The sequence below is a fragment of the Salvelinus namaycush genome, chromosome 21 (assembly GCF_016432855.1).
Source record: "Salvelinus namaycush isolate Seneca chromosome 21, SaNama_1.0, whole genome shotgun sequence".
In the NCBI taxonomy this organism is placed as follows: domain Eukaryota; kingdom Metazoa; phylum Chordata; class Actinopteri; order Salmoniformes; family Salmonidae; genus Salvelinus; species Salvelinus namaycush.
In genome coordinates this window covers 43,118,526-43,144,656 of record NC_052327.1, presented here as the reverse complement: position 1 = coordinate 43,144,656, position 26,131 = coordinate 43,118,526, and the positions used below count along the sequence as shown (strand labels likewise).

The following is a 26,131-nucleotide window of genomic DNA, read 5'->3' as shown; positions in this document are numbered from 1 at the left end:
AACACGGTGGACATTTGGAGCCTAAATTAGCTATAGCTCTGAGTGAGCAAGATTGAGCTAGCATGATGGTGAACACTAACATGATTTTAACTTCTCTCAAACATATTTTAACATTTTGAAATGTTGTTCATTTTCTCTAGAATTTAGCAGAACAGGGTGGACATTTAAGTGGGACATACAGACTAACATGAAAAATAGAACTGAGTGTTTATATTTATTTAGCTTTGCACCAAAGAAATGACATCCTGAATGTGGTGTCGTTGTAGGAAGAGGTTGTTTTCTTAAATGGAGAATTACAACAAACAGGTAGGAAAGTGATATCAGGGACACTTTTCATAAAATAAATATAATGAACATGAAAAAAAACATTGAATTTAACTATATTTTATGGCTCATATTTTATCGTGGAAGTTGATGAATAACACCCGGCGACATGGCAAAAATGCCTACATCCACTGAAGTGTTCAAAATGCATAGAATTCCCTTTCAAGATCCATATGTTTGTATTTTTAAAGTAATGGACACCTGACCTTATATTTAAAGCCTTTTGGAATGCACACTTTACACTAAGTGCTATTTATTGGGGACAGAAAAGGCACCACATGGTAGGAATGGCCCACTGGTGTTATCTTACTGATGATTTGTTGCCAGTTTCTACTGTTGTGGCTAGATGAAGTAGGCCTACAGCTCCATTTAGTGGTCGTGTCGGGGACAAGTCGTTGACAACTAGCATTATAGCAAAGCCTAACCTTTTCCTAACATTATCCTCATTCGCCTAACCTGCTACGTTAATTTACCTAACCTGCTGCTTTAGTTCTCCTAACCTGCCACGTTAGTTATCCTAACTTGCTGTGCCGAAAAATCATCAGTATCACCACACCGGTACTTCGATAAGGTTCAAATTGCATTGGGAAACTAATTGTCATGGTCTGAGTAGAGACAAATCCTCAGTTCTATGTGCAAGTTGGTTGAAATCTTCAACATAATAGAATAGATAACTTTTTGTCCATTGGCGGGAACGGAAATGTGTCTTCTGCCCTTCCCAACACTCCCAGAGCAGAATGGCATAAGGAGCTATATACCACAAAAGAAGACCATTAAGTCAATCAAATCTAACAAGTTTATTCTCTGAAAAGTCTTGTTTACAGCTAGGTATAAGTATGTGTGTGTGAGGAAGAGGGGGGAGCAGTATGGGACAGGTGAGCAAAAATACAGTATGAGAGGTATTAATGTTAATGTATGAATGTGTTATCTTTGTATAATATGTGTGTGTATTATCAATGTGAGTGTTTAGGCTCTATTCCACCCCCTGGCTGCTGGTGGATGGATGCCCCCCTCCCAGTTTGAAGTGTCTGAGCCTCTCTGGGTTGGTACGGGTGGAGCGGGATGGGGCATCGGGCAGGTGGGGCAGCGTGGCTTGGCTGGGGGGCAGGATGTGACCCCCCTTTCTGGACAGGATGTTGATCTCCTGGCGGAGGGCGTTTGCCTCCTGAGCTTGACTCTGGACCAGCTGGTACAGCCTCCGCCTCTCGTCCTCCTCAGCATGCCGACGGCCCTGGAACTGGGTACCCTGACACACGGCATGTGACTTTCATGTTTGGGAAGCAAATTTTTACCATACAAAATGCACCTTTTATAATATAGCATTCCATGTATCATCACATTTGCAGATTTATGTAATATAGCCCACGATTCCGAATGTGATGACTAGATTGTGATGACTAGTCATAATTTTGGCTAATAATATAACGCAATCACTGTTCTAAAAAAAATACAGTTCAATGCATGGCTGAGTGCGTAGTGGCGTAGAGCAGGGATCATCAACTAAATTCAGCTCCAGGCCGATTTAAAAAAATTATTGAGCAGACGGATGGTCAGGGGGCCGGAACATAATTACAACTAAGTTGTAGACTGCAAATTGACCGCAAGAAGCCCAAATAGATATACTATTTGACTAAAACATAATAATTTCAAACCTTGCTTAGATCTGTATACGATCACATACAGTATATCTATCTATTATGCGTGAGAATACTTTGGAACAGATTTCCAAAATCAAAAACACTTGGACTGATTTGCTGTTGTTTTTACAGTCCTTTATGTCCAACAATAAAATCGCCAGTTGGGGAACCCTGGCGTAGAGTATAGGCCTAGGCTATATCAGATACGTTTCTTCTCCTTTCTTTGCAAGGGGAAAAATGTGGCCTTTTATAAACACATTTCATGCAATACTACTACACGTTTTAAAAATTACAGGGTAGCCTACTATGCTGACACTAACAAACAGATCAATAAAAATGACGTTGTCTGATCCATATAATAGGCCTATGAGAAGGGGAGACAAATATAATGTCACTATTATTCATGGCATGCAATGACTACATCAAGCTTGACTCTATACATTTGTTGGATACATTTGCTGTTTGTTTTGGTTGTGTTTCAGATTATTTTGTGCCCAATAGAAATTAATGGTAAATAATGTAGTGTCTTTTCCGACTGTAGGCTATGCGATTTAAAACAATCCACAGGTTATTTTTTTAAAGAAGCTTATGATGCTCTGTGTCCAAATCATGCTTTCTGGTGTAGGAGCCTATTTTGGCAATTTAATTCAATTTACTTTAGGGGAATCTTAGCTATATGCGCCGTCTATGCACAGAAGGTCACGCACACACACTCAGATGCACGCTGTTATTTACTCCATTTAAACATGTCATATCATGCATACACACTATCATGAAAGCACTTTTTGTACCCCCTTTTTCTCCCCAATTTCATGGTATCCAATTGGTAGTTACAGTCTTGTCTCATCGCTACAACTCCCGTACAGACTCGGGAGAGGCGAAGGTCGAGAGCCATGTGTCATGACGTTGCCCTCTTTGGGTACAGCAAGCCCCATCCCCCTCTCCCTGCTCCTACAACTAGGCTGCTGTGGTCAGAGAGGTCGTAAATTCCTAGGGAAGACTCTTCCTCATGGCCACACAGTATAGAGACAGAGTGAGTTTTCATAGAGAACAAAGGAATTTCGTCCACCTCACAGAACTTGAGGTCCGAACAACATTTACGTTCCGGAGAAGGTATAAAAGATCGGTGAAGAATCCAGCTACGAACTGGTCTGTTTGTTACAACTTGGGGAAGCTCATGGGAGACGGTGCGGCCACATTACCATAACGCTGTTTATATAATAGCCTCAGATATGAGGTTTACATCTAATTATTGTATAAGATGAATGAGTGAGGATGATACTGTTTGTAAAATTGTGTAATGTGACTTTGGACTGTTTAATGAAGGAAACTCCAATTCCCTTCTGAGTTTAACTAAATCAGAGGACCGCCCATGAGCCCAGTTAGGGTCAGGCATCCTGGGACAAGCCTTTTTCTGCAACTCCTGAATAAAACCCCAACTTAGAGAAATTCTCAGTAGACCATGTTTTTCTCCATTACGAGAGAGCAAAGGTTGCAGACCATTGCTGAATCTTTTAACCATACCACGTGGTTAAACTCTTAGACTATCGATAGCGACAGAATAAGAACAAGTCTTTGATATTAAATACTAGTCTGCAGCTAGGAATTCGGTATGATTGAACGCGAAGAATGACAACCGCCGAAACATCCATTCTACAACAACATGAATAAATGTCACTCTGAACTATCCCCTCTAACAGACAGAGACGGACAATTCTACAAAAGAAACAACCTTTTTTTTATTTTTATTTTTTAAATAAATTTTATCCCCTTTTCTCCCCAATTTTCGTGGTATCCAATCGCTAGTAATTACTATCTTGTCTCATCGCTACAACTCCCGTACGGGCTCGGGAGAGACGAAGGTCAAAAGCCATGCGTCCTCCGAAGCACAACCCAACCAAGCCGCACTGCTTCTTTAACACAGCGCGCCTCCAACCCGGAAGCCAGCCGCACCAATGTGTCGGAGGAAACACCGTGCACCTGGCCCCCTTGGTTAGCGCGCACTGCGCCCGGCCCGCCACAGGAGTCGCTGGAGCGCGATGAGACAAGGATATCCCTACCGGCCAAACCCACCCTAACCCGGACGACGCTAGCCCAATTGTGCGTCGCCCCACGGACCTCCCGGTCGCGGCCGGCTGCGACAGAGCCTGGGCGCGAACCCAGAGACTCTGGTGGCGCAGTTAGCACTGCGATGCAGTGCCCTAGACCACTGCGCCACCCGGGAGGCCCTAGAAACAACCTTTTCAACAGCGATCAAGACGACACACTGAGCGTAAATACACTGCTCAAAAAAATAAAGGGAACACTTAAACACAATGTAACTCCAAGTCAATCACACTTCTGTGAAATCAAACTGTCCACTTAGGAAGCAACACTGATTGACAATACATTTCACATGCTGTTGTGCAAATGGAATAGACAACAGGTGGAAATTATAGGCAATTAGCAAGACACCCCCAATAAAGGAGTGGTTCTGCAGGTGGTGACCACAGACCACTTCTCAGTTCCTATGCTTCCTGGCTGATGTTTTGGTCACTTTTGAATGCTGGCGGTGCTTTCACTCTAGTGGTAGCATGAGACGGAGTCTACAACCCACACAAGTGGCTCAGGTAGTGCAGCTCATCCAGGATGGCACATCAATGCGAGCTGTGGCAAGAAGGTTTGCTGTGTCTGTCAGCGTAGTGTCCAGAGCATGGAGGCGCTACCAGGAGACAGGCCAGTACATCAGGAGACGTGGAGGAGGCCGTAGGAGGGCAACAACCCAGCAGCAGGACTGCTACCTCCGCCTTTGTGCAAGGAGGAGCAGGAGGAGCACTGCCAGAGCCCTGCAAAATGACCTCCAGCAGGCCACAAATGTGCATGTGTCTGCTCAAACGGTCAGAAACAGACTCCATGAGGGCCCGACGTCCACAGGTGGGGGTTGTGCTTACAGCCCAACACCGTGCAGGACGTTTGGCATTTGCCAGAGAACACCAAGATTGGCAAATTCGCCACTGGCGCCCTGTGCTCTTCACAGATGAAAGCAGGTTCACACTGAGCACATGTGACAGACGTGACAGAGTCTGGAGACGCCGTGGAGAACGTTCTGCTGCCTGCAACATCCTCCAGCATGACCGGTTTGGCGGTGGGTCAGTCATGGTGTGGGGTGGCATTTCTTTGGGGGGCCGCACAGCCCTCCATGTGCTCGCCAGAGATAGCCTGACTGCCATTAGGTACCGAGATGAGATCCTCAGACCCCTTGTGAGACCATATGTTGGTGCGGTTGGCCCTGGGTTCCTCCTAATGCAAGACAATGCTAGACCTCATGTGGCTGGAGTGTGTCAGCAGTTCCTGCAAGAGGAAGGCATTGATGCTATGGACTGGCCCGCCCGTTCCCCAGACCTGAATCCAATTGAGCACATCTGGGACATCATGTCTCGCTCCATCCACCAACGCCAAGTTGCACCACAGACTGTCCAGGAGTTGGCGGATGCTTTAGTCCAGGTCTGGGAGGAGATGCCTCAGGAGACCATCCGCCATCAGGAGCATGCCCAGGCGTTGTAGGGAGGTCATACAGGCACGTGGAGGCCACACACACTACTGAGCCTCATTTTGACTTGTTTTAAGGACATTACATCAAAGTTGGATCAGCCTGTAGTGTGGTTTTCCACTTTAATTGAGTGTGACTCCAAATCCAGACCTCCATGGGTTGATAAATTTGATTTCCATTGATAATTTTTGTGTGATTTTTGTTGTCAGCACATTCAACTATGTAAAGAAAAAAGCATTTAATAAGAATATTTCATTCATTTAGATCTAGGATGTGTTATTTTAGTGTTCCCTTTATTTTTTTGAGCAGTGTATATATATATTGATTGCAATTGTTCCCGAATGAGTGAGCGTTCATGTGCAAAGGATTAGCATTTCAATTGTTATAATTATCAACTGTGGGTTGTCTTCTCAGTCGACCCCCACTCCCCCTTTTGTCTAACAAGCCGCCATGCCGGTTTAGCCCACTAGGGCACATTCTCCTATCATTTCTTGTAACCATATTTACTTTGTTTGTTTATGCATTTCTGTGAATTACTTAGTTTGTAAATAAATAATTTAAGACAATTGATGTATGGTTGACTCATATTGAAGACTGGGTTCGTGCGACGTTTGGAATGAGACTAACGTGAGGTAAAGTAAATAATTAATTCGAAGACTAATTGATCAGATATAAAATATCTGAAAAGTTTAGGAAATTATAACTTTGTAATCTGAATATTTTCCTTGGTGCCCCGACTTCCTAGTTAATTACAATTACATGATTAACTTCTTGTCAATAGGGGGGCGCTATTTCCACTTTGTAAAAAATCGTGCCCAATTTAAACGGCCTCGTACTCTATTCTAGATCATACAATATGCATATTATTATTACTATTGGATAGAAAACTGTCAAGTTTCTAAAACTGTTTGAATTATATCTGTGAGTAAAACAGAACTCATTTGGCAGCAAACTTCCAGACCGGAAGTGAAAATTCTGAAAATGGGTCTCTGTTTCAGGGCCTGCCTATTCAACTGGCTTATATTTATCGATATACATGCACTTCATACGCCTTCCACTAGATGTCAACAGGCAGTGGAAGGTGGAATGGGGTGTCTAGCTTGATCTGGAGGTTGAACAAGAGCTTTTGGAGTGGCAGGTCAGGAATTTCCTTTCTCTACCTAGGCGCACGAAGCACCTCGATATTGTCTTCTGATAAGCGTTCGGTTTACACGGCGAATATCTCCGGCTCTGATTTTATTTGATACATGTGATAATAACATCGTAAAGTATGTTTTTTCAACAGAGTTTTATCAGATTATTCAACGTTTATTGGGACTTTGAGTTTTCCGTTCTTTGCGTAGAGAGAAGATGGGAACGTTATCAAGCTTGGCTAGCATTGTGGCGCGAATTCGACAGAAGAAAAGGACATTCTAAAACCAAACAACGATTTATTCTGGACCAAGGACTCCTTGTACAAGATTCTGATGGAAGCTCAGCAAAAGTAAGAACAATTTATGATGTTATTTCGTATTTCTGTGGAAAATGTTGATTCCTATTCTCTGCCGTTTTGGCGAGCGCTGTCTCGCAATAACGCAAGCTGTTTGTTATGGTAAAGTTATTTTAAAAAATCTAACACGGCGGTTGCATTAAAGAACCAGTGTATCTTTCATTTGCCATACAACAAGTATTTTAATGTAAAGTTTATGATGAGTTCTTTGTGTAAAGGATGTGAAATGGCTAGCTAGTTAGCAGGTACGCGCTAATAGCGTTTCAATCAGTTACGTCACTTGCTCTGAAACCTAGAAGTAGTGTTTCCCCTTGCTCTGCAAGGGCCGCGGCCTTTGTGGAGCGATGGGTAACGACGCCACAATGTAACAGTATAACTTTATGGCGTCCCCTCGCCCCGACACGGGCGCGAACCAGGAACCCTCTGCACACATCAACAACAGTCACCCACGAAGCGTCGTTACCCATCGCTCCACAAAAGCCGCGGCCCTTGCAGAGCAAGGGGAAACACTACTTCTAGGTTTCAGAGCAAGTGACGTAACTGATTGAAACGCTATTAGCGCGTACCCGCTAACTAGCTAGCCATTTCACATCCGTTACTCACCCCCCTTTCAACCTCCTCCTTTTCCGCAGCCACCAGTGATCCAGGTCAACAGCATCAATGTAACAGTATAACTTTAGTACGTCCCCTCGCCCCGACCCGGGCGCGAACCAGGGACCCTCTGCACACATCAACAACGGTCGCCCACGAAGCATCGTTACCCATCGCTCCACAAAGGCCGCGGCCCTTGCAGAGCAAGGGGAAACCCTACTTCAGGTCTCAGAGCAAGTGACGTAACCGATTGAAATGCTATTAGCGCGTACCCGCTAACTAGCTAGCCATTTCACATCCGTTACACTTGGTCAGATTAGGTGAGTGTCCAAAATATCTCTGGAGATTCTGGTGAATCGATGCTACGTATTCACAATGTATAATCAGGATTTGTAGCTCTAAATATGCACATTTTCGAACAAAACATAAGTGTATTGTATAACCTGATGTTATAAGACTGTCATCTGATGAAATTGTTCAAGGTTAGTGATTCATTTTATCTCTATTTTGTCGGTTTTGTGCAAGCTATTTTTGCGGGGAGTAAATTGCGTTGTGTGTTTGGCTACTGTAGTGAGCTAATAGAAATATTGTGTTTTCGCTGTAAAACACTTTTAAAAAGAATCGGAAATATTGGCTGGATTCACAAGATGTTTATCTTTCATTTGCTATACACCATGTATTTTTCATAAATGTTTTATGATGAGTATTTAGGTATTTCACGTTGCTCTCTGTAATTATTCTGGCTGCTTCGGTGCTATTTGTGATGGTAGCTGCAATGTAAAATTATGATTTATACCTCAAATATGCACATTTTTCGAACAAAACATAAGTGTATTGTATAACATGTTATAAGACTGTCATCTGATGAAGTTGTTTCTTGGTTAGTGACTAATTATATCTCTATTTGGTCGGTTTTGTGATAGCTACCTATGCGGTAGAAACATGGTGAAAATATGCGGTTGAGTCTTTGGCTATTGTGGTTAGCTAATAGAAATACATATTGTGTTTTCGCTGTAAAACATTTTAAAAATCGGAAATGATGGCTGGATTCACAAGATGTTTATCTTTCATTTGCTGTATTGGACTTGTGATTTCATGAAAATTATATTATATGATATCCCTGTCCCGTTAGGCTAGGCTAGGCTATGCTAGTCATCTTTTTTGATGAGGATGCTCCCGGATCCGGGATGGGTATCACTGAGAATCAGTTTAAATCGCATAATACTAATTACAGAGAATCTTTGATAAAAACTATAAGTCTTCAGTTTAATGATGCCAAAGACACGACACATGCGTCCTCCGAAACACGACCCAACCAAGCCGCACTGCTTCATGACACAATGCCCGCTTAACCCGGAAGCCAGCCACACCAATGTGTCGGAGGAAACACCGAACACCTGGCGACTGTGTCAGCATGCACTGCGCCCGGCCCACCACAGGAGTCGCTAGTGCGTGATGGGACAAGGACATCCCTACCGGCCAAACCCTCCCCTAACCCGGATGACGCTGGGCCGCCCCATGAGTCTCCCGGGCGCGGCCAGGATGCCTGACCCTAACTGGGCTCATGGGCGGTCCTCTGATTTAGTTAAACTCAGAAGGGAATTGGAGTTTCCTTCATTAAACAGTCCAAAATCACATTACACAATTCTACAAACAGTATCATCCTCACTTATACAACTACAGAGCCTGGTCTCGAACCAGAATCTCTAGTGGCACAGCTAGCAACTGCGATGCAGTGCCTTAGACCACTGCGCCACTCGGGAGCCATAAAAGCACTTTCACAAATGATGAAAAACCACACTTTTTGAAACACACAGTACCATCTTGCTCTGCCTGGTGTTGAGTTTGTCCTCCATTTCTTTCTTCTGGCTCAGCAGGCTGTTCATACTGAGGAGACGCTCGGTGTGATGCCTTGTCACCTCTGTCACCGCATGACGGGCCTCTGTCACTTTCACCTGACACACACACACACACACACACACACATCATAAACAAAACACCTTTGTGTGTGTGTATCATAAACAAACACCTTACAGACTGCCATACCTCCCACTGTCTGAGCTCCTGTGTGTAACCGGCCTCTCGGACTCTGCTCTCCTGTCTCATCTCCTCCAGGTTTCTGTTGCCAGACAGAGTCTGTAAGGCTTCCAGGTCCACTAGCTTCCCAAACTTCATCAGCATCAGCTGCTCACAGCGCGCCTCCAGACCTACACACACGAGTTTACTGTAAACAGTGCATGTCTACGATGCACTGGACGCAATCGTGATCTGCAGTATCTTATTTTGAACTGAAGTGCCATGCCTGGTATTTGGAAGGATCTGTTTTTCACATTTTCTCCACAATTTTGTGCCCCCAGTCCCCCTCAGCCTACTCTGTATCTTGGCCTCCATGTCCTTGCGGTCGTGAATGAGCTGGACGTGCTGCTGCCTGGCCTGTCTGTAGAGGTCTCTCTGTTCACTTTTCTCCACCTGCAGTTCTTTAATCCTCTCCTGTAGTCCTCCCAATGCCACTGTGTTCAGCACCAGTGCTGGGGCCAGGCTGCACGGTACCACCCCATTGCTCACAAACTCTATCTGGTATACAGAGGGAGAAAGCATTTGTTTTGGTTTTTTGAATATGGGTTGTTGACTTAGTTTTGTTACTTATATTGATCACTAATAACTAAAAGGCATGATGACATGTGATGATGTACGAGTGAACAAGGACAGTCACGTTTCTTACAAACGTGTTCCCTCAAATCCTCTCCTCCCTTCTCTTTGACGTTTTGAGGAGGCGAGGAAAGGACAGGGGGAAAGGATGCCAGGAATTGAGGCAAGACAATTGAGAAAGACCCAGAAAGAGAGAGACTTCTCTCCTCTCCTCACCTGGTGCAGTCTGAGGGGAACCACCACATCCAACTCATTGAGCTTCTGTTGTTTCTCTCTGTTGAACAGCTCCAGGTCTCCCTCTGCTGCCTTCAGACTGCCATGAACCCCTTTTTCCTACATCACACAATACAGACTGGATGAAGATTAAATGAATGTCAAGAAAGACAGAAGACAGAAATACACTGATAAGGAGGTGTTGAGAACTAGCATGATGAGTGGTTAACAAGAAAAGCTTTGGGAGTGGAGGATGAGAAAAAAAACAGGAGCGAAGAAGACAAAGGGGGAACAGTGGATAATGACAAAATTGAATGGTTAACTGGGAAACGGAATGTATGGAGATAAAAAGAGGAGAAATAGAGAGAAGAAATGGAAGTAGGAGATCGGAAAGGGGTCAGAAAATGTGTACCTTCTTGACGAGGGAGTCACCCTCCTTCCTCAGGTTGTCTGCAGTCTTCCTCTCCTCCACCAGCAGCTCCTCGAGGTCCAAACGACGCTCACGGAGCTGCACCGTGTTCTCAAACAGCTCTGAGTTACAGTCTGAGGGAACACACAAAGACAGGTAGACAAAGACAGACAGAGTGCATATCTGTGGCTAAATCATGGAGTACAATGTGGTGTATAACTGAGAATACTGTAAGGTGAATGGTAGCGACTGACTTGGGGGGCAGACGCTGTCATCCAGAGGACCACCGCTCTCCGAGCCACTGTCATCCTCATCATCATCCCAGTCAGACTCTTCATCAGAATCTTCATCACTGTCCTCCTGCTCCTCTGGTAGAAAACAACAACAGGATGAGCTGGGCTGATCAACCCTACACTAAACACTCACGCACACAATCACACTTTCAGAGGGGTCCAGGACTAACCGTCATCTCCGGCCTTCTCTTTCTTCTTGACACGTTTGATCTTCTTCTTGAAGACCCTGGTGAGGAAGTCAGCAAACTTGTTGTTCTCCCCTAGAGAGGCCTGGAAGGTGGCAGCTATGGCCCTCTCTCTCTCCTGGAGCTTGGAGATGTCCCTCCGCTTCAGCTCCAGTGCCTGCTTACACTCCTCCAACTTAGACTGAGGAGAGAGATGGGATGATGGTAATATGGAATACAGAGACACACACACCCCTTCCTTCCCACCTAGGTACCCTGAGGTATTCCTCTTCTTCCACGCAGGCATTGAGTCTCTCCTGCAAGGAGTTCTCCCTCTTCTCAAACTCTTTGAGCAGCAGCAGCTCCTGGAACAGGGTGACATGGCGCAGGTCAGCCAGCTTCATCTGGATGTCTAGCCACAGCTTCTCGTGACGCAGCAGGCACAGCTCCGCATCAAACTGCCACATTGATGACGACATCTGAGAGGAGAGGGAGAGAAGGGAAAGGATGGAGGGATGGAGGGAGAGAAATAAGGGAGAGGGGAAGAATGAGTTTGGCTTGGTTTCAGTTGACAATTTGATGACAGAGAGCCTGGATGTTGCATTGAGGGCCTTTGCATCCCACCTGGAAAGTAAACTATTGGAAAGGCTGACCTGTTCCAGCAGGGATTCCTCTTCATACAGCAGCCTGATCTCCTCCACCTCCCTCATCTCCTCCTCCAGCTCGGTCACCCCAGATTCCTCCACCTCCCTCTCTCTCCTATCTGCAGGTGTATGGCAGGGGGTCTCCTCCTCCTCTTCTATCTCTGCTTCCAGCTGTTCCAGCAGAGTCTGGCCCCCCTCTAGTTCCTGGTCACGGGTACAGGCCCTGTGGGTAGGATTGGCATAATAATAATAATTATCGCTGAATTATTAGGGGGGCGGCAATGTTTAATGTGATAGTAGTTAGTTACTGTATGTTCATGTTTCTATAATATTTCATTTTAAAAATCACAAATTTTAAATATTTAGTTTTTTGGGGACAAAAAAATCTGTTGGATCAGACTGACTTTTAGACTTAGGAACGTGATAACTGTTTTTAATCAATGATCTGTAATTGATGAGTTATTATGAACCTACAGTAAGCTCTGCTCCGGTCCCAGTCCCAGGCCAGACCTACCTCTGAGCCCTCAGGGCCCCGTAGCGCTGCAGGGTGGTGCGGGTGTAGCGTAGCTTCCTCTCAGGGGTCTCCTCGGGCAGCAGGGAGGGCAGGGTGGGGACCGGGCTGCAGAAATGAGGCACCAGGCGCTCCTGGACAGCCTGTAGCTGCTGGGCCTGGGAGCGCAGGCGGGACACAAGGCTCACCTTAGTATCCCTTAGGGCCATTATGCGACTGTTCATCTGCGTCTTCCTCTCATGGATCTGACAGACACAGAGGGACAAGCATACATAGGATAAAATCATCGTGTTAACACCATGCAACCTCCCAACCACATTCTGTTATTTGGTCTTATCTAATATATTAGTTTGGGCGGGGGTCAGGTACAGAGGTCGCCAGGTCTATTAGTGTATTACATATAGTACATTTGGTTTTGAATGGTAAAGATATGGTAAAGATTGGGAGAAAGTGTAAGACGTAACCTAGTACCTTCTCCTCTAAGTGGACCAGCTGAGCTCTCTTCTTCTCTGCGTTCATTCTCAGGTGTTCTGGGACTGTAAAGTCTTTGGCCGTCTTCAGCTTGAAGTCACCCATGTTCTCCGTAGCCAATCGGATGGCTCGCACATCTTCCGGATCCTCACAGTTCTCATTGGGCTTTGCAGCATACCTAAGCAGAGTAACATGGAGATAGTCATGTAGGGAAGAGTGAGGACAGAAATTCTGAAACGAGAAACTTCAACAGAGGCCATATGATAACAGACTCACAGTTCAGCCCACTCTTTCCTCCTCTTCTCTATCTTAGCCCGGGCCCGCTCTGCCTTCTCCGTAGCCTTGCGGAGTTTCTCTGCCTGGCGGCCAGCCAGCTTGCTGCCCCCTGGACGCACCACATGGGGCGCCATAACAGCCTCCTCACCCAGGTCCTCCTGGTCCGCTGGCCAGGGACACACACATTATGATATGGTAGGTAAAACACACACACATTCTCTCCCCGCTCTCCTACCTGTGATGTTGGAGCTGTCTTTGCCGGCCTCGGCTTTGTTCCTCCAACGTTCCTGCCCCACTGCCCCCGGGCCCCCCACCCTTCCCCTCTGTTTCAGCTCGTGGAACCTCTGGGACAGTGCCAGCAGACGATAGGTGGAGATCCTGTGGTCACTCTGGAACGCTACCACAGTAACTGTGTCCGACTCAAGAGAATCCCAGAACCTGGAAGAACCAGTGGGCAAATCTGAAATGTCAACCCATTCCCTAAGTGCACTACCAGGTGAAAGTGCAGATTAAGTACCTCTCCTGTAGTTTCTGGAGTCCGATGCGGTGGCGTTCCTCCTCCCAGGCCAGCTCCTTCCTGGCCTCTCTCACCCTCTGGGCCATCATCCTCTCAGTCTCCTCACGAAACCGCCAGTCCAGCTCCAACTCCTACACATACACACTAGATTCTCTTGGGCTGTGGCCAGAAACATGCTACAATTTATTAGGTTTATCACAGAAACATTCAAATGCTTTTTGGTTGGTTATGATACTAAACACTTTGGGACGAAGGGGTGGATTTGGGTGTAGGGGTGTATGGGTTTGTGAGTGTGTACCGTGCGGTGCAAGCGGACGTGTTCGGGCAGACCCTGGTTCTTCTCCAGTAGCTGTTTGAACTGGTTCTGCAGCTCGGCCAGCATCTTACGTCTCTCCACCTTCCTCATCTCAGCCTCCCGACGCATACGGTCCATTTCCAACTTCTGCTTAGCCGTCTCAATGCTACAGAGAGGGAAGTGGGGGAGGGAGAGAAATAGAGGGGAGAAAGAGAGAGGAATGTGTGACAGAGGGGGGGGGGGGGGGGGGGGGGGCTGGTTTGCCTTTAGCCAGATGTGCCTTTGTATGAGTTTGTCTCTAGGTTTCTTCCTCACCTGTACGCCGACGGGTCTTCGATATCCTGGGCCACACCCTCCATTTCAACGCCGACCTGTTTCACCAACAGCACAGTCAACCACAGAACTGGCACTCACTTATGTGTTATTCATGAGGTTATTGTCCCACTCGCTTCCTCCATTCATCCATCCCTCTATTCTACCCTCCCTTCCCTGCCCCCCACTGACCCGTGGTGAGGGGACTTTGGCCTTGCTGCGCTGCAGGGCTTTAAGCAGGTCCTCCTGGGGCAGCAGGCTGAAGGAGAAGATGTTGCCGTCCTCCCCTGTCGTCAGGACAAATTGGTCGTCAAAGCTACAGCGCAGCTGGCGCAGCTGGCCATACTGGTTGTCATGGACGCTGAGGGCCCAGAAGGCCTGCATGGAGGTGAGGTGGAAGTCAGATGGCTGCAGAGGGTAGGCCCGGACACTGCCTGACTGCATGCCACACAGCAACAGCTGCCTGCTGGAGCTGGGACAGAGAGACCACAACAACCTGTCAACATATACACACATTAACAGAACATCTAGAAACCTCTGCAGTTACAACATTACAGAACACAATACAGACACACTGATACAGAAAATGTTTATAGCCATCAGTTGTGTAGTCCCTTACCTGAAGGTGATGGTGCAGATGGGGTCCTCGTCTGTATTCTGGACAGGCAGGAAGGTGAACGGCTCATCCCTGAGCTGTAACAGGTCCTCACCCTGCTGCTCGGAAAACTTACAGTGGTACAGGAACCCCGAGTCATAGCCTCCCTGAGAGAGATATGGAGAGAGAGCCTGGTTTTCACCCCGCTCCTCCGCACACTCCACTGGCTTCCAGTCGAAGACTCATCCACTACAAGACCATGGTACTTGCCTACAGAGCAGCAAGAGGACATGCCCCTCCCTACCTTCAGGCTATGCTCAAACGCTACACCCCAACCCGAGTACTCCATTCTACCACCACTGGTCTCTTGGCCCTCCCACCCCTACGGGAGGGCAGCTCCCACTCAAAGCTCTTCTCTGTTCTGGCACGCCAATGGTGGAATCAGCTTCCCCCTGAAGCTATGACAGCAGAGTCCCTGCCCATCTTCCGAAAACATCTGAAACCCTACCTCTTCCAAGAGTATCTTAAATAATCCCACAGAACCCCTCCTCACCCCCCCCCCCCCCCCCCCTACAAAAATAAATAATTACCTTTTGTGAACGAACACTCGCACTTTACTTTTTCCCTCCGTTCTAGCACTGACTTTGCTGATTGCTACTTTATTGAGGAAAAATGTATTTACTATGACTGAGATATGTGGTTGTCCCACCTAGCTGTAAGTCACTCTGGATAAGAGCATCTGCTAAATGACTAAAATGTAAATGTGCAATGTAGAGAGAGCAAGAGATGGCCCTGTTAATGTGTGTGTATGTACCATGGAGAGCCAGAAGGCCCCAGGTTGAGAGTAGAAGCCACAGCAGAGGGGGCTGGGGGGGTCAGGGGTGTAAAGAGGGGGCAGCTCTTCCTCCTCCTCTACCTCCTGCAGCTCCTCCTCGGTGGGCTCAAGGCCCTCCTCCTTGGCTTTCTTCAGCTGTGCTTCTCTCTCCTTCTGCTTCTTCTCCTTCAGAGCCTGCCTGCGCGCAATCTCCTCCTCCCGCTGAAATACACACGCTCACAATTACACACCCATGCCAGAGTTGAACCAAAAGAGCTGTCAACAAAGCAGATAACAGACAGATATAATGTGAGCGTGCTTATGTACGTTTCCTACTAAGTATGATGTGTATGCTTCTGTGTAAACTGTGTTTTTTACCAAGACAGCTTTTATGTGATGTATGTTTTATTGATTCTATGTAACCCATGACTCCTTGGAAAACAGTGGCAAGTGTTACTGAGTGGACTATCCTGTATAAATAAATACAATGAAAATGTGTTTACAGTACAGTTGTTCCCAGACAGTGAGGGCCAGACCTTGATGTGTGACTTGATGCTGCTGAAGGTGAAGTTTCTTGTGGGAAGGCCAGAGATGTGGTAGGTGGTGCCGTGGTTCTGGGCCTCCGGGTCTGGAGACTGGACCTCCACTACATGACCACTCCTACACAGGACCAGCAGGGTGTTTTTGTCCTGAACACACACAGAAGGGTTCTAACTTACTAACCTCACGTGCCATTGTCTTGCAAACATTTGTCACTGATCTGGGATCAGACTTACATGTGACTGGGGGGACCACTCCAGCCCCTGTACAGGTCCTGGTACTGTGACAAACCCGATGGGGTCATACCTGTCCCCCACAGTGAAGAAGAACACAGTGCAGTCCATACTCTAGAGAGAGGAGGGATGGTGGAGGGGGGAGGATTATTGATATTTGTTATTATACCGATTCCGTTTGTTTTAGGTCTCCAAGGGGAGTGTCTATAGAAAGGAGCTAATGATTGATTTCACATTGCCCATTGGCCAACATTCTGCGGCCCTCCCTACCCCAGTAGCTAGGATCTCGCCGTTCCGTTCATATGCAATGGCCGTCACAGCTGCATTGTGGGGTTTGAAGGCCTGTTTGAGACGGAGCTCGGCATCTCCATAGCGACTGCGCCCGGCAACCACTCGTAAACTCTGGGGGTTGTAGAGCTCCAGCAGACGGACTACCCCGTCCTCAAAGCCCACCACCACCAGCCCTCCGCTAGGGTTCACCTACACACACACAGGCAAGGGTCACACAGAACAATCTCAACACACAGTACAGTACACAGATAAGCAAAGCACATTGAGACCTAGTTAAAGAAGACAAGACACTGCATGAATGATTATGTTACCATATACAGTGCATTCGGAAAGTATTCTGACCCCTTGACCTTATTCACAGCCTTATTCTAAAATGGATTAAATTGTTTTTTACCCTCATCAATCTACACACAATACCCTATAATGACAAAGCAAAAACAGGTTTAGAGATTTTTGCAAATGCATGAAAAAAAAAATTAAAAAATGAAATATCACATTTACATAAGTATTCAGACCCTTTACTCAGTACTTTGTTGAAGAACCTTTGGCAGCGATTACAGCCTCGAGTCTTCTTGGGTATGACGCTACAAGTTTTGCACACCTGTATTTGGGGAGTTTCTCCCATTCTTCTCTGCAGACCCTCTCAAGCTCTGTCAGGTTGGATGGGGAGCGTCGATGCACAGGGAAAGATGAACTTTGCTCCGCTTGTAACGTCCGTCGTCTGAAGATGAGGAATCATCGGACCAAAGCGCAGCGTGGTAAGTGTTCATGTTAATTTATTAAAAACAGAACACTAAACAAAATAACAAAGAGAATAAAACGAAACAGTCCTGTCTGGTACAGACACAAAAGACAGAAAACAACTACCCACAAAACCAACATGGAAAATGGCAACCTAAATAGGCTCCCCAATCAGAGACAACGAGAAACAGCTGTCTCTGATTGGGAACCAACTCAGGCCACCATAAACCTACATACCCCTAAACCATACAAAATCCCCATAGATAAACAAAAACCCTAGACAAGACAAAAACCCCTAGACAATACAAAAACTAAACAAACCACCCTTGTCACACCCTGACCTAACCAAAAAATAAAGAAAACAAAATATAACTAAAGTCAGGGCGTGACACCGCTCATCTTTCCCTCGATCCTGACTAGTCTCCCTGTGCCTGCCGCTGCTTCACCGTAGGGATGGTGCCAGCTTTCCTCCAGACGTGACGCTTGGCATTCAGGCTAAAGAGTTCAATCTTGGTTTCATCAGACCAGAGAATCTTGTTTCTCGTTGGTCTGAGAGTCCTTTAGGTGCCTTTTGGCAAACTCCAAGCGGGCGGTCATGTGTCTTTTACTGAGGAGTGGCTTCCGTCTGGCCACTCTACCATAAAGGCCTTATGGGTGGAGTGCTGCAGAGATGGTTGTCCTTCTGGAAGGTTCTCCCATCTCCACAGAGGAACTCTGGAGCTTTGTCAGAGTGACCATCGGGTTCTTGGTCACCTCCCTGACAAGGCCCTTCTCCCCCGATTGCTCAGTTTGGCCAGCTCAAGGAAAATTATTGGTGGTGCCAAACTTCTTCCATTTAAGAATGATGGAGGCCACTGTGTTCTTGGGGACCTTCAATGCTGCAGAAATGTTTTGCCTTGACACAATCCTGTCTCGGAGCTCTACGGACAATTCCTTCAACCTCATGGCTTGTTTTTTGCTCTGACATGCACTGTCAACTGTGGGACCTTATATAGACTGGTGTGTGCCTTTCCAAATCATGTCCAATCAATTCATTTTACCACAGGTGGACTCCAATCAAGATGTAAAAATATCTCAAGGAAGATCAATGGAAACAGGACGCACCTGAGCTCAATTTTGAATCTCATAGCAAAGCGTCTGAATACTTACAGTTGAAGTCAGAAGTTTACATACACCTTAGCCAAATACATTTAAACTCAGTTTTTCACAATTCCTGACATTTAATCCTAGTAAAAATTCCCTGTTTGAGGTCAGTTAGGATCACCACTTTATTTTAAGAATGTGATGTGTCAGAATAATTGTAGACAGAATGATTTATTTCAGCTTTTATTTCTTTCATCACACTCCCAGTGGGTCAGAAGTTTACATACACTCAATTAGTATTTGGTAGCATTGCCTTTAAATTGTTTAACTTGGGTCAAACGTTTCAGGTAGCCTTCCACAAGCTTCCCACAATAAGTTGGATGAATTTTGGCCCATTCCTCCTGACAGAGCTGTAACTGAGTCAGGTTTGTAGGCCTCCTTGCTCGCACACGCTTTTTCAGTTCTGCACACAAATTTTATATAGGATTGAGGTCAGAGCTTTGTGATGGCCTCTCAACATGATGCTGCCACCCCGTGCTTCACGGTTGGGACGGTGTTCTTCGGCTTGCAAGCCTCCCCCTTTTTCCTCCAAACATAACGATGGTCATTATGGCCAAACAGTTTCATTTTTGTTTCATCAGACAAGAGGACATATCTCCAAAAAGTATGATATTTGTCCCCATGTGCAGTTGCAAAGCGTAGTCTGGCTTTTTTATGATGGTTTTGGAGCAGTGGCTTCTTCCTTGTTGAGCAGCCTTTCAGGTTATGTCGATATAGGACTCGTTTTACTGTGGATATTGATACTTTTGTACCCGTTTCCTCCAGCATCTTCACAAGGTCCTTTGCTGTTGTTCTGGGATTGATTTGCACTTTTTACACCAAAGTACGTTCATCTCTAAGAGACAGAACGCGTATCCTTCCTGAGCGGAATGATGGCTGTGTGATCCCATGGTATTTATACTTGCGTAGTATTGTTTGTACAGATGAACGTGGTACCTTCAGGTCTTGGCTGATTTATTTTGATTTTCCCATGATGTCAAGCAAAGAGGCCCTGAGTTTGAAGGTAGGCCTTGAAATACATCCACAGGTACACCTCCAATTGACTCAAATTATGTCAATTAGCCTATCAGAAGCTTCTAAAGCCATGACATAATTTTCTGGAATTTTCCAATCTGTTTAAAGGCACAGTCAACTTTGTATGTAAACTTCTGACCCACTGGAATTGTGATACAGTGAATTATAAGTTAAATAATCTGTCTGTAAACAATTGTTGGAAAAATGACTTGTGTCATGCACAAAGTAGATGTCCTAACCGACTTGCCAAAACTATAGTTTGTTAACAAGAAATTTGTGGAGTGGTTGAAAAATTAGTTTTAATGACTCCAAACTAAGTGTATGTAAAATTCCGACTTCAACTGTATGTAAATAAGGTATCTGTTTTTTATTTTTAATAAAAGTGCAAAAACTTCAAAAAACCTGTTTTCGCTTTGTCATTTTTGGGTATTGTGTGTAGATTGATGAGGGAAAATAAAGATTTAATCCATTTTAGAATAAGGCTGTAACGTAACAAAATGTGGAAAAATTCAAGGGGTCTGAATATTTTCCGAATGCACTGTAGTCAAGTCTCACATACGTACCAGGCGTGGCGCCCAGGTCAGTGTTGTTCCACCTTGTTTGTAGCGGCTGGTTGTTAGTTCTTTCTTTGCAAGGAAGTCAAAAATCCTGACTGAGCCTGAGAAAGAGAGGAAGAAAGAGTGTGTGTTAGGAACAAATCGACACAAAAATTATGCGTTTCTACAGCGATAGGCCACTCTCACGGTCTAAAGTGGTGGTGGCCATCAGATGGCTGGTGCTGGACACATCCATTCCCTGGATCACTCCAGCATGGAAGGAGAACAGACACTCTGGGTCCTGGGTCTGCACACACAGTATAATGGAGTAATTTAATACAAGACCCAATACACACAGTCCCACATACACACTCAAACACTGTGCTGATGGAAAGTAAAACTCACAATGTTGGAAAATGAAAGATCCAGTTTCCAGATGCCTCCATTGGAATCCTGAGAAGAGATACATTTGACACGCTATTTAATAAGAAATTATCTTGTTTCTGAGGGAATCCCAAACTTAAACACATTAACATAACACTACACAGATTCCCATACAGCCCATTGTAACCACCTATGATGGTTGTAAAACTTTAGGCTAAGTGTTGTTGTATGACCCTTGACCCCTGCCCTCTGACCTGGGCGAACCAGATGAAGGAGTCTGGCAGGCAGCTTTTGACCATGGAGGACAGGCTGACGTTGCGTCCAATCACCATCTCGTTCATGGGCTCAATCTCAAACAGACCGCTGTCATCGTTACAGTCTGCTGTGTCAATGCTCTCAAAGTCCCAGCCCTGCACAGTGTGGAGAAAGATATTACACAGCGAGCAATCAACAAAACTGGCCCCAGATCAGTTGTTCAGGCCTGCTTTTTAGGGTTAGCAGAGACCACTTAGACTGAGGCTGAGAGGACTGTATAGTATCTGAAAGGTTACCCTAATGGCTCCATCGGTGCCGATGGTCATGAGCTCCCCCTCGTCCAAAGCAAACTGTTGGATGGTGCCAGCGTGGCACGTCCTGCCACCCTTACGGCATATCTCTACCTTGATCAGGCCCCCGTCCCACAGCAGCATGTTGCCCCACTCAGACCCCGACACTACCTGGCACCCGGACAGAAGGGATGTGATCGGGACAACATAGAACAAGAGAATATTGCTTTTAGTTTGTGTCAATTTCAATGCTGTATGTATAGCAGGAATTGAATGTAAAAGAGCAGTGGACAGACCTTCCCATCAGGCAGCTCCACATAACCCTCGATATCCGTCAGGGCAGTCTTCCCAAATCTTCCCAGAAGCCCTTGCAGTTTGAGACCAGTAAAAGTGCTGGCCATTTTCCAAAACCTGGAAGAATGATTGATAAGAGATCAACTCACATGGTGTATGACACTGTACACATAATACACAATTTTTGTATTTGTTGTCAATATTTCATCATGAAATCTGTTTTCTCTCCGCCCAGCTTTCTATAAAGTACTTTGTGACAAATGTATAGTGGTAGTACAAATACATTTTGCTCAATTGATTGCTACTAACTTGATGTGTCCAGATCCGGAGGTGGTGAGTTGCCCAGGATTGTCAGGTGAAAAGGTGACCCTGTAGACGTCCTGTGAGAAGGCCTTGCAGCGCAGCATCACCTGTTCATGTCTCCATTCCCACAGGGTCAGCATGTAGTCCGGAGCACTACCCACACTGGCCAGCAGGGTGCCCTCACGGTTAAAGTCCACAAAGCTGTAAGCCTGCCCTGTCCCACCTAACGGATAGGGATTCCAACCAAATGTCTTGATCATTAATAATATTCTCTATACATTGTTTTTTCAAATTAATTTTCAACACCACAAAGGGTGTGCGTGCCTGTGTGCATGTGGTAAAGTTTCCATACCTCTGAGAATGCGGTAGGGTCGTAGTGAGGGATACTCATAGATGACGATGTTGGGCTGGTCTCCCTTCTCTGCCACAGCAAAATACCTATTACTGGGGTGGGCCTGCAGAGAAACACAGTTACAGATGGGGTTATATAGGGTGAATCAAGGTTATCCAGAGCCAGTGTTTCTGTGTGTGTGTACCATGATGGTGCCGATGCCTCCCCCACTGCAGGAGCGGAGGTAGCGTTGCTCCTTGGTCTGAACATCCAGGAATATGAGCTGGTTTCCAGCCACAAAGGCCAGCGTTCGCTCATCCAGCAGCTGCAGGTTGGCCCTGCGCCCACAGTCATACCCAAAAGAGTGCCTGGAAGAATGTTAAGGTGCAACGCAATACACAAACATAATACCATGAACATAACTGGGTTGTGTAGACTTCTACGCACAAACTCTGGCACATGGCATACACACAGTGTTAAAAGATACGTAAGGTGCAGCAGGTTCTCTGGGATCTCCGAGTCTGCAGTGATGACTGGTCTGGAGTACAGCTCGTCATAGTTGTAGTACATGTCCTCAGAGAGTTTCTTCATCCCCATTCGCTCCTCCTCTTCCTCCACAACATCACTACTCCCACCTGGCTGCTGCTGCACCTGCTCAGAGGCTGCAGGAGCTGAAAAGACAAACTGCTGTCAAACATCAGGTCATGGCCGAGAAGTAGGCACACCATACTGAAACATTTTTCAGTGGGGGGGAAAAAAAAGGGTGTTCTTATTGTACAAGTTCCGGTAGTTACCTCCCTGTTTCTAAACGGTCTCTACCTACTGAACATGACCCAGCTCTCTCATGAGGGAGCTACCTATGTGTGGACTCTAGACAGAAAGGTCATAAAGAGAGCAGTACTACCCTGAGCTTTGTCTTGTGAAGGGTCCTCTGCTTGTGTATGTGCTTCCTGTGCACCTGCTGATTGGGAAGTTGTGTTGTTCTCTGGAGGTGGCTGAACATTTGAGCTTTCCGTTTCCCCAGAAGCTTTCTGCTTTCCTGTGGGGTCACCTGTCATAAGGACAAGATCAGAAAGATTAAGTGCATCAAAAAAGGCAAATAGGACTTGTAAAACACTTCCAAGAAGAAGCTTAAGTTTTTTGAGTTTATAGACCAAGTGTCTTATGTTGACAGGAGTCTTATTTCTATTGACAGTGTGTAACATATAATGCAAATATGCATACTTCATTTAAACGAATGAGCTACAATATTTGAAAACCACCCTAACGTAGACAGCAGCTAGCAAACAAGCTAGCTAGCTAGAATTGCTCATTCCTTGTGTTAGGGTCAGAGCCGGGTAAATAACTAAATGTCTCTTTAATTGTACCTATTCATTAAAATATTAATTTACCGTAGTCAAAATGTATAATTAGTTGAGCTGTGAACTTATATATTACCTTGAAAATTGTCTTCAGCTGTCTGTTTCTCAGAAGAGTCCATCTTCATTTGGAGTTGACTCGTTGCTGGGCAACCCAGGGAGAGGGACTTTGTAATCGCAAAGCATGTTGGTTAATGTAGTCATCCACTCCGACTGAAGCTTTGGGACACGTTCAGGTATGAGGTTTACTCAGAATATATTAATAAATAAATCAGATAGTCTTACATAAAATGTAGACATGTGTTTTTGTTAGTGCCAGCCTATATCAACTGAGTGAGTAGACTACAATCAGTGGTTCACATTCACAACCTTTTTTCTTTAACTGTACCACTAACCACATTTATTCCTTTCCAGGCATACCTCTGAAGTACCCCCTCAATTGCATTTTACCAGTAACCCTATGGTCTCATGAGTATTCTCAAGTACCCCCTGTGGATAAGGCCAAGTACCCACAGGGGTCCGACTACCCCTGGACTACATGGATCTGTTAATATGAGCATCCATGGACCATCATATCATATTTATATTAAAATGTGTGTGTGGAAATTGTGTCAAATAAGTCAGCTATAAAGCGATTCCAATGCCATACTAATGACTTTTATTTTTAAAGATCACATTTTATAGTAATTAAGTCATTAAAGAGAAAGTGTTTTGATTAATAAGTAGCATTAGGCTTACACGTTTGACAGGACTATAGATGTATATATTACAATGACAGAAAATAACAGACAATAATGAACAAAAAAGTAAAATAAAGTGCCATGTCTACAAAACAAAAACCTATTAACTTAAAAGTCCAATGCAGCTGTTTTTATCTCAATATCAAATGATTTCTGTGTAACAATTAATTAACTTTTACTGTGATTGGAAAGGGAAAGGGGGATACCTAGTCAGGTGTACAACTGAATGCCTTCAACTGAAATGTGTCCTCCACATTTAACCCAACCCCTCTGAATCAGAGAGGTGTGGGGGGCTACCTTAATCTACATCCACATCTTTGGCGCCCGGGGAACAGTGGGTTAACTGCCTTGCTCAGGAGCAGAACTCTTTCTTATTGGTCTATTAAAGGCCCAGTGCAGTCAAAAATTAGATTTTTCAGTATTTTATACACCGAGTGCATAAAACATTAGGAACACCTGCTCTTTCCCTGACAAACTGACCAGGTAAATCCAGGTGAAAGCTATGATCCCTTATTGATGTCACTTCAATCAGTGTAGATGAAGGGGAGGAGACATTTAACTCTTAAATGTCATGGCAAAATGTAGATTTCCGCCTAAATACATACCCAAAAGTAACTGCTATTAATGTGTAATTACATGATTATGACATGCAAACACTTGGTATATTTGGAAAGAAGACATCTGGGAGATTGAGGAAAGATAGGAGTTACATAGTTCAGAATACACAAGATCAAGCACACACAAAATAGCCTTTTTTGTTTTTTATTTTGAAAGTCACCTTTTATTGACAAGCCATAGGTGAATTATTGATGACTAGAGCTGGAAACACAGATGGCTTTCACAACATGTGAACAATATGAGAAAAAAATGGGATTAATAGACCTAACAACTAGAAATGGGCAGACATTTTAGTAAGTGGTCAGGTGTGGTCACGGGATGTTTCCAAGTGTCCCTAAACCTCTCCAAAGTGGCATATATCTGTAAATTAGATAATTCCAGTGCTATTACATAATTGCAATCCCTAAATGCTATTTGTTCAGTAAAAAAAACACATTTTCCACCATATCAACCTCACTCAAACATTGTGGTGTTCTGGTGTATCCAGGGTACATTCAAGTGTCCTTTCAACTTCTCCAAAGTGTCCAAATGTGGTAATTGTTTTTTGCACACTGGATGTGCCAAAAAGTTATTGTTCACTATAAAAAACAACATTTCTACAACACCAACCTCTCTCAAACATTGTGGTGGTGTCGGGGGACATACAGGGGATATGGATGCCTACAGTACGTAAGCAGGCAACATCATATTTTTGATGCGCAAAGATAGTCACTCAGTGGACATTCGATGTTGACATTAAGTAATACATCAGATAATATTGGCAATAGGCTTTGTTCCTACCAACCTAAGCATTCATTTGATACACCCCCCCACTCCCTTCCCCATGTCGCTATAGCGTAAACACAGACCAAATTGAGTTTACTTTGTAAGATGTTTGGTAAAAACGTTGTGTAAAATAAACATTTTGATTCTCGGGGCTGGTGATCAATAACAGTAGGTCACAGGGAGACAAATAAGATATCCTCATGAGCTGTGGAGTCCCAGCTTTTGGTGTGTATCAACGTATTCTGTGTTAATTTTGTTTATGCTTCACAACGCTAACCGGAATGTAGTTAGCAGCCATCTTGAAACGAGGTCATCGGCTCAGCCTGCCCTTATAAATATGTATGCCCATATATGGTAGTAAGTCATACCTAAGCTTTCCGCAAACACCCTGCTTTTGCAGTTAGGGGCTACCGTTCTCATACCAGACTGAAATGAATAAAAAAAACACTGCTGGGTTTTTCACGCTCAACAGTTTCCTGTGTGTATAAAGAATGGTCCACCACCCAAAGGACATCCAGCCAACTTGACACAACTGTGGGAAGAATTGGAATCAACATGGGCC

General features: G+C 45.1%; 1 protein-coding gene across 1 annotated transcript; it reads right to left on the bottom strand.

The window, feature by feature from the left end:
- Positions 1-1,126: 1,126 nt before the first annotated feature.
- Positions 1,127-25,867, bottom strand: LOC120065913 (cilia- and flagella-associated protein 44). Its single transcript, XM_039016956.1, has 35 exons — positions 25,847-25,867; positions 22,993-23,139; positions 22,576-22,775; positions 22,294-22,456; positions 22,110-22,212; positions 21,764-21,980; positions 21,453-21,571; positions 21,167-21,327; positions 20,870-21,025; positions 20,637-20,684; positions 20,439-20,538; positions 20,259-20,353; positions 16,777-16,986; positions 16,510-16,620; positions 16,270-16,422; positions 15,734-15,955; positions 14,944-15,086; positions 14,517-14,796; positions 14,328-14,383; positions 14,016-14,178; positions 13,718-13,848; positions 13,436-13,638; positions 13,201-13,387; positions 12,925-13,102; positions 12,457-12,698; positions 11,952-12,165; positions 11,574-11,777; positions 11,305-11,500; positions 11,096-11,209; positions 10,845-10,975; positions 10,436-10,552; positions 9,943-10,144; positions 9,617-9,777; positions 9,391-9,525; positions 1,127-1,570 (listed from the first exon to the last, which is right to left on the bottom strand). Exons 1-35 carry the CDS (start codon positions 25,865-25,867, stop codon positions 1,298-1,300), a joined length of 5,556 nt encoding a protein of 1,851 aa, XP_038872884.1. The 3' UTR covers positions 1,127-1,297.
- Positions 25,868-26,131: the final 264 nt, after the last annotated feature.